At 41.9% G+C, this 9,106-nt stretch overlaps 1 protein-coding gene across 2 annotated transcripts; it reads left to right on the forward strand.

Moving 5' to 3' along the window:
- Positions 1-2,375: 2,375 nt before the first annotated feature.
- On the forward strand, positions 2,376-8,228 carry LOC121843117 (PHD finger protein 21B-like). 2 transcript variants are annotated; one of them, XM_042312716.1, is made up of 4 exons: positions 2,376-2,902; positions 4,638-4,704; positions 5,966-6,069; positions 7,674-8,228. In XM_042312716.1, exons 1-4 carry the CDS (start codon positions 2,729-2,731, stop codon positions 7,959-7,961), a joined length of 633 nt encoding a protein of 210 aa, XP_042168650.1. In that variant the 5' UTR covers positions 2,376-2,728; the 3' UTR covers positions 7,962-8,228. The 2 variants fall into 2 exon arrangements, with proteins under 2 accessions (XP_042168650.1, XP_042168651.1); XM_042312717.1 differs by having other exon boundaries at positions 7,677-8,227.
- The last annotated feature ends 878 nt before the right edge of the window (positions 8,229-9,106 follow it).

Below are 9,106 nucleotides of genomic sequence, written 5' to 3' on the forward strand. Positions count from 1 at the left end.
ACTGTAGATAGTGGTGTTGTAGTGTTGTATACTGTAGATAGTGGTGTTGTATACTGTAGATAGTGGTGTAGTGTGTATACTGTAGATAGTGGTGTTGTAGTGTGGTATACTGTAGATAGTGGTGTTGTATAGATAGTGGTGTTGTAGTGTTGTATACTGTAGATAGTGGTGTTGTAGTAGTATACTGTAGATAGTGGTGTTGTAGTGTTGTATACTGTAGATAGTGGTGTTGTAGTGTGGTATACTGTAGATAGTGGTGTTGTAGTGTGGTATACTGTAGATAGTGGTGTTGTAGTGTATACTGTAGATAGTGGGTGTAGTTATACTGTAGATAGTAGTGGTGTTGTAGTGTTGTATACTGTAGATAGTGGTGTTGTAGTGTGGTACTGTAGATAGTGGTGTTGTAGTGTGGTATACTGTAGATAGTGGTAGTGTGTGTATACTGTAGATAGTGGTGTTGTAGTGTATACTGTAGATAGTGGTGTGTAGTTGTATACTGTAGATAGTGGTGTTGTATACTGTAGATAGTGGTGTTGTATACTGTAGATAGTGGTGTGTGTGTATACTGTAGATAGTGGTGTTGTATACTGTAGATAGTGGTGTTGTAGTGTTGTATACTGTAGATAGTGGTGTTGTAGTATACTGTAGATAGTGGTGTTGTATACTGTAGTGGTATACTGTAGATAGTGGTGGTGTGTGTATACTGTAGATAGTGGTGTTGTAGTGTGGTATACTGTAGATAGTGGTGTTGTAGTGTTGTATACTGTAGATAGTGGTGTTGTATACTGTAGATAGTGGTGTTGTAGTGTTGTATACTGTAGATAGTGGTGTTGTAGTGTGGTATACTGTAGATAGTGGTGTTGTAGATAGTGGTATACTGTAGATAGAGGTGTTGTATACTGTAGATAGTGGTGTTGTAGTGTGGTATACTGTAGATAGTGGTGTTGTAGTGTTGTATACTGTAGATAGTGGTGTTGTATACTGTAGATAGTGGTGTTGTAGTGTTGTATACTGTAGATAGTGGTGTTGTATACTGTAGATAGTGGTGTTGTAGTGTTGTATACTGTAGATAGTGGTGTTGTATACTGTAGATAGTGGTGTTGTAGTGTTGTATACTGTAGATAGTGGTGTTGTAGTGGTGTATACTGTAGATAGTGGTGTTGTATACTGTAGATAGTGGTGTTGTATACTGTAGATAGTGGTGTTGTAGTGTTGTATACTGTAGATAGTGGTGTTGTAGTGTTGTATACTGTAGATAGTGGTGGTAGTGTGGTATACTGTAGATAGTGGTGTTGTAGTGTTGTATACTGTAGATAGTGGTGTTGTAGTGTGTTGTATACTGTAGATAGTGGTGTTGTAGTGTGGTATACTGTAGATAGTGGTGTTGTAGATAGTGGTGTTGTATACTGTAGATAGTGGTGTTGTAGTGTTGTATACTGTAGATAGTGGTGTTGTAGTGTTGTATACTGTAGATAGTGGTGTTGTGTATACTGTAGATAGTGGTGTTGTAGTGTTGTATACTGTAGATAGTGGTGTTGTATACTGTAGATAGTGGTGTTGTAGTGTGGTATACTGTAGATAGTGGGTGTTGTATACTTAGATAGTGGTGTTGTATACTGTAGATAGTGGTGTTGTAGATAGTGGTGTTGTACTGTAGATAGTGGTATACTGTAGATAGTGGTGTTGTATACTGTAGATAGTGGTGTGTGTATACTGTAGATAGTGGTGTTGTAGTGTGGTATACTGTAGATAGTGGTGTTGTATACTGTAGTAGTGGTGGTATACTGTAGATAGTGGTGTTGTAGTGTTGTAGTGGTGTTGTAGTGTGGTATACTGTAGATAGTGGTGTTGTAGTGTGGTATACTGTAGATAGTGGTGTTGTATACTGTAGATAGTGGTGTTGTAGTGTGGTATACTGTAGATAGTGGTGTTGTAGTGTGGTATACTGTAGATAGTGGTGTTGTAGTGTGGTATACTGTAGATAGTGGTGTTGTAGTGTGGTATACTGTAGATAGTGGTGTTGTAGTGTGGTATACTGTAGATAGTGGTGTTGTAGTGTTGTATACTGTAGATAGTGGTGTTGTAGTGTTGTATACTGTAGATAGTGGTGTTGTAGTGTGGTATACTGTAGATAGTGGTGTTGTAGTGTTGTATACTGTAGATAGTGGTGTTGTAGTGTGGTATACTGTAGATAGTGGTGTTGTAGTGTTGTATACTGTAGATAGTGGTGTTGTAATGTGGTATACTGTAGATAGTGGTGTTGTAGTGTTGTATACTGTAGATAGTGGTGTTGTAGTGTTGTATACTGTAGATAGTGGTGTTGTAGTGGTGTATACTGTAGATAGTGGTGTTGTAGTGGTGTATACTGTAGATAGTGGTGTTGTAGTGGTGTATACTGTAGATAGTGGTGTTGTAGTGTTGTATACTGTAGATAGTGGTGTTGTAGTTATTCCAACAGTCATTTGACAGATAATCTGAGAGATGGGGGACGATGTGACGAACTGTTAGGGGGCGTTGTAATCAGAGAGATATTCAGTGTTTCACTCGATCAATCAATCAATCAATCAATCGATCAATCAATCATGCAGTACTTTAGAGTGGATCTACATCAAAAGCCCCCCCCCCACCCAAAAAAGTGGGTGTTGTTTAGACGTGTCATTACTGTGATATTTGAACGGCAGGTGGAAGAGAAGCACTAACAGCCGTACGTCCTGAACCATCTGACTGTATGTCTGTCCGACAGGAAGAGCTGGAGCACGACGACCACTGCTCTGTGTGTAAAGGGGACGGAGAGCTGCAGCTATGCCACAACTGCCCCAGAGCCTACCACCCTGACTGCCTGCACCCACCTCTCAAAACACCGCCCCGGGGGGTCTGGGTTTGCACCAAGTGTCAGAAGAAGGTGGGAAGATAGAGATCTGGTTGGGGTAGAATGGCTACTTTGTAATGCTACAGCGACATCTTAAGACTATAACAACACTACTGAATGACATCTACTATAACAACACTACTGAATGACATCTGACTATAACAACACTACTGAATGACATCTACTATAACAACACTACTGAATGACATCTGACTATAACAACACTACTGAATGACATCTACTGACTATAACAACACTACTGAATGACATCTACTATAACAACACTACTGAATGACATCTACTGACTATAACAACACTACTGAACGACATCTGACTATAACAACACTACTGAATGACATCTGATTATAGCAACACTACTGAATGACATCTGACTATAACAACACTACTGAATGTATTAGATGAAGGAAGATAACTGTTTCCATCGTACTCCATTTTATAACCTTGTATCGTCCTCCATTTTATAACCTTTATCGTCCTCCATTTTATAACCTTGTATCGTCCTCCATTTTATAACCTTGTATCGTCCTCCATTTTATAACCTTGTATCGTCCTCCATTTTATAACCTTGTATCGTCCTCCATTTTATAACCTTGTATCGTCCTCCATTTTATAACCTTGTATCGTCCTCCATTTTATAACCTTGTATCGTCCTCCATTTTATAACCTTGTATCGTCCTCCATTTTATAACCTTGTATCGTCCTCCATTTTATAACCTTGTATCGTCCTCCATTTTATAACCTTGTATCGTCCTCCATTTTATAACCTTGTATCGTCCCCATTTTATAACCTTGTATCGTCCTCCATTTTATAACCTTGTATCGTCCTCCATTTTATAACCTTGTATCGTCCTCCATTTTATAACCTTGTATCGTCCTCCATTTTATAACCTTGTATCGTCCTCCATTTTATAACCTTGTATCGTCCTCCATTTTATAACCTTGTATCGTCCTCCATTTTATAACCTTGTATCGTCCTCCATTTTATAACCTTGTATCGTCCTCCATTTTATAACCTTGTATCGTCCTCCATTTTATAACCTTGTATCGTCCTCCATTTTATAACCTTGTATCGTCCTCCATTTTATAACCTTGTATCGTCCTCCATTTTATAACCTTGTATCGTCCTCCATTTTATAACCTTGTATCGTCCTCCATTTTATAACCTTGTATCGTCCTCCATTTTATAACCTTGTATCGTCCTCCATTTTATAACCTTGTATCGTCCTCCATTTTATAACCTTGTATCGTCCTCCATTTTATAACCTTGTATCGTCCTCCATTTTATAACCTTGTATCGTCCCCCATTTTATAACCTTGTATCGTCCTCCATTTTATAACCTTGTATCGTCCTCCATTTTATAACCTTGTATCGTCCTCCATTTTATAACCTTGTATCGTCCTCCATTTTATAACCTTGTATCGTCCTCCATTTTATAACCTTGTATCGTCCTCCATTTTATAACCTTGTATCGTCCTCCATTTTATAACCTTGTATCGTCCTCCATTTTATAACCTTGTATCGTCCTCCATTTTATAACCTTGTATCGTCCTCCATTTTATAACCTTTTATCGTCCTCCATTTTATAACCTTGTATCGTCCTCCATTTTATAACCTTGTATCGTCCTCCATTTTATAACCTTGTATCGTCCTCCATTTTATAACCTTGTATCGTCCTCCATTTTATAACCTTGTATCGTCCTCCATTTTATAACCTTGTATCGTCCTCCATTTTCCTTCCTCCTGAAGGTTCTGAACAAAGAGAACATGTCGTGGCCACAGAACTTTGTCCAGTCCTATGTGACACACAAGACCGGTGAGACACCTTTACTTGCAGTGTGTGTGTTATGCTGTGTTAATGCTAGGGGTGTGTTATGCTGTGTTAATGCTAGGTGTGTGTTATGCTGTGTTAATACTAGGTGTGTGTGTGTTATGCTGTGTTAATGCTAGGTGTATTGTGTGTGTTATGCTGTGTTAATACTAGGTGTATGTGTGTTATGCTGTGTTAATGCTAGGTGTGTGTGTGTTATGCTGTGTTAATGCTAGGTGTGTGTTATGCTGTGTTAATGCTAGGTGTGTGTTATGCTGTGTTAATACTAGGTGTGTGTGTTATGCTGTGTTAATGCTAGGGGTGTGTGTTATGCTGTGTTAATGCTAGGTGTGTGTTATGCTGTGTTAATGCTAGGTGTGTGTTATGCTGTGTTAATACTAGTGTGTGTGTTATGCTGTGTTAATGCTAGGTGTGTGTTATGCTGTGTTAATGCTAGGTGTGTGTTATGCTGTGTTAATACTAGGTGTGTGTGTGTTATGCTGTGTTAATGCTAGGTGTGTGTTATGCTGTGTTAATACTAGGTGTGTGTGTGTTATGCTGTGTTAATGCTAGGTGTGTGTGTGTTATGCTGTGTTAATGCTAGGTGTGTGTGTGTTATGCTGTGTTAATGCTAGGTGTGTGTGTTATGCTGTGTTAATGCTAGGTGTGTGTGTTATGCTGTGTTAATGCTAGGTGTGTGTGTGTTATGCTGTGTTAATGCTAGGTGTGTGTGTGTTATGCTGTGTTAATGCTAGGTGTGTGTGTGTTATGCTGTGTTAATGCTAGGTGTGTGTTATGCTGTGTTAATGCTAGGTGTGTGTGTTATGCTGTGTTAATGCTAGGTGTGTGTTATGCTGTGTTAATGCTAGGTGTGTGTTATGCTGTGTTAATGCTAGGTGTGTGTGTTATGCTGTGTTAATACTAGGTGTGTGTGTTATACTGTGTTAATGCTAGGTGTGTGTGTTATGCTGTGTTAATGCTAGGTGTGTGTGTGTTATGCTGTGTTAATGCTAGGTGTGTGTGTTATGCTGTGTTAATACTAGGTGTGTGTGTTATACTGTGTTAATGCTAGGTGTGTGTTATGCTGTGTTAATGCTAGGTGTGTGTGTTATACTGTGTTAATGCTAGGTGTGTGTGTTATACTGTGTTAATGCTAGGTGTGTGTGTGTTATGCTGTGTTAATGCTAGGTGTGTGTGTGTTATGCTGTGTTAATACTAGGTGTGTGTGTGTTATGCTGTGTTAATACTAGGTGTGTTGTGTGTTTAGTGAGAGAGGGGGAGAAGAGGAGTCTGCTCAGGAGGAATGTAGAGCTGAAGAAGGAGTGTGCTCACCTGGAGGAACAGGACCAGCAACTCAGCACGTCCCTCACGGTATGACCTCTGACCCCTGACACACTCACAACACAGTACAGCAGGACCAGCAACTCAGCAAGTCCCTCACGGTATGACCTCTGACCCCTGACACACTCACAACACAGGACCAGAAGCTCAGCAAGTCCCTCACGGTATGACCTCTGACCCCTGAAACACTCACAACACAGGACCAGAAGCTCAGCAAGTCCCTCACGGTATGACCTCTGACAACACAGGACCAGAATCTCAGCAAGTCACTCACGGTATGACCTCTGACCCCTGAAACACTCACAACACAGTACAGCAGGACCAGAAGCTCAGCAAGTACCTCACGGTATGACCTCTGACCCCTGAAACACTCACAACACTGTATAGCAGGACCAACAAGTCCCTCATAATATGACCCCTGACCCCTGACACACTCACAACACAGTACAGCAGGACCAACAAGTCCCTCACAGTATGACATCTGACCCACTCACAACACAGTACAGCAAGACCAACAAGTCCCTCGCAGTATGACCTCTGACCCCTGACACACTCACAACACTGTACATTTCCATTGAGATCAGGAGCTCAACAGTGAAGCATATTGCTACTAACTAGTCAGATGGAGCTCAACAGTGAAGCAGACTGCTACTAACTAGTCAGATGGAGCTCAACAGTGAAGCATATTGCTACTAACTAGTCAGATGGAGCTCAACAGTGAAGCAGACTGCTACTAACTAGCCAGATGGAGCTCAACAGTGAAGCAGACTGCTACTAACTAGCCAGATGGAGCTCAACAGTGAAGCATACTGCTAACTAACTAGTCAGATGGAGCTCAACAGTGAAGCAGACTGCTAACTAACTAGTCAGATGGAGCTCAACAGTGAAGCAGACTGCTAACTAACTAGTCAGATGGAGCTCAACAGTGAAGCAGACTGCTAACTAACTAGCCAGATGGAGCTCAACAGTGAAGCAGACTGCTAACTAACTAGTCAGATGGAGCTCAACAGTGAAGCAGACTGCTAACTAACTAGCCAGATGGAGCTCAACAGTGAAGCAGACTGCTAACTAACTAGTCAGATGGAGCTCAACAGTGAAGCAGACTGCTAACTAACTAGCCAGATGGAGCTCAACAGTGAAACAGACTGCTTACTAACTAGCCAGATGGAGCTCAACAGTGAAGCAGACTGCTTACTAACTAGTCAGATGGAGCTCAACAGTGAAGCAGACTGCTTACTAACTAGCCAGATGGAGCTCAACAGTGAAGCAGACTGCTTACTAACTAGTCAGATGGAGCTCAACAGTGAAGCAGACTGCTAACTAACTAGCCAGATGGAGCTCAACAGTGAAGCAGACTGCTAACTAACTAGTCAGATGGAGCTCAACAGTGAAGCAGACTGCTAACTAACTAGCCAGATGGAGATCAACAGTGAAGCAGACTGCTACTAACTAGCCAGATGGAGCTCAACAGTGAAGCAGACTGCTAACTAACTAGCCAGATGGAGCTCAACAGTTAGGCAGACTGCTAACTAACTAGTCAGATGGAGCTCAACAGTGAAGCAGAGTGCTAACTAACTAGCCGGATGTCTTCGTCAGTACTTACACATGTTTATGTTCCTGTGTCTCTGTCCCAGCAGAAGGTGATGGGCGTGCGGGAGCGTCTGATTGGTCAACAGAGGGACACCCAGTCCTCCCTGGAGCGTCTCAAGGCTCTGATTCGTCTGATCCAAAGAGACCAGATGATCCAGGTTACCATGACAGCTACCGCTACCACCACCGGAGTGTCCCTGCTCTCCCTGCCCTGGATCAAACCCTCTGGTGCCGCCACACACACAGTGCCCCCTGCTGGACCGTCTATGCTACTGCAGCAGAAGACTCTGGTCATGCCACAGTCTCAGAGCCAGGCTCAGGGCAATGTCTGAGCTCTAGTAGTACCACCCCAGCCCACCAGGGGGCCACAGTTCACAGTCCAAGGCTGCGCCACAAATGACACTCTATTCCCTATATAGTGTAGAACTTTTAATAAACAGACCCATAGGGGAAGTTTAAAATACATGTCCATTTGACATCAGAGCCCTGGTCTAAAGTAGTGCACTATATAGGGAATAGGGCTCTGGTCTAAAGTAGTGCACTACATGGGGAAAAGGGCTCTGGTCTAAAGTAGTGCACTATATAGGGAATAGGGCTCTGGTCTAAAGTAGTGCACTATATAGGGAATAGGGCTCTGGTCTAAAGTAGTGTACTATATAGGGAATAGGGCCCTGGTCTAAAGTAGTGCACTGTATATGGAATAGGGTGCCATTTGGGACTCAGGCGAAGTATCCCATGCCACGTGGCCACCTGTCACAGAGACATTGAAGACAGCGGGGTTTTTTTGAAGAAGAAGTCAGAGACTCCATTGAAACCATTGAATATTAGTGAACCGTACGGTTGAAGAGCTGGAGGGGGATGAACGAGAAACACACAAAAAAAACACATCTTCCTTTTCACTACATTTCATGATAAGTATTTTTTAAACCCAACACCTACAGTGCTACGAGATTTATTTTATTTATAGTTTCTTTGGTATTTATTATTGTAATTATTGGCCTTAATGTATTTATCCGGACTGTAAAGATAGATAGATCACAGTGCTGCAAATTAAATAGGTATTTTCTGTGTGGCTGAAAAATATTTTAGATTTTTTGTTATTTTCTAAACTGGTATAATATTTGTTCTGCATATAGAGAGAGACACAGAGAGAGAGAGAGAGAGAGAGAGAGAGAGAGAGAGAGACACAGAGAGAGAGAGAGACACAGAGAGAGAGAGAGACAGAGAGAGAGAGAGAGACAGAGAGAGAGAGAGAGACACAGAGAGAGAGAGAGACACAGACAGAGAGAGAGAGAGACAGAGAGAGAGAGAGAGAGAGAGAGAGAGAGAGAGAGAGAGACAGAGAGAGAGAGACACAGAGAGAGAGAGAGACAGAGAGAGAGAGAGACAGAGAGAGACAGAGAGACAGAGAGAGAGACAGAGAGAGACAGAGAGAGAGACAGAGAGAGAGACAGAGAGAGAGACAGAGAGAGAGACA

Source organism: Oncorhynchus tshawytscha, unplaced genomic scaffold (assembly GCF_018296145.1).
Source record: "Oncorhynchus tshawytscha isolate Ot180627B unplaced genomic scaffold, Otsh_v2.0 Un_contig_7891_pilon_pilon, whole genome shotgun sequence".
In the NCBI taxonomy this organism is placed as follows: domain Eukaryota; kingdom Metazoa; phylum Chordata; class Actinopteri; order Salmoniformes; family Salmonidae; genus Oncorhynchus; species Oncorhynchus tshawytscha.

Coding starts and splice junctions, on each gene's coding strand:
- LOC121843117 (XM_042312716.1), top strand. CDS start 2,729: ATGTCTGTCCGACAGGAAGAGCTGGAGCACGACGACCACTGCTCTGTG. Junction 2,903..4,637: donor GCACCAAGTGTCAGAAGAAG/GTGGGAAGATAG, acceptor TTCCTCCTGAAG/GTTCTGAACAAAGAGAACAT. Junction 4,705..5,965: donor CTATGTGACACACAAGACCG/GTGAGACACCTT, acceptor TTGTGTGTTTAG/TGAGAGAGGGGGAGAAGAGG.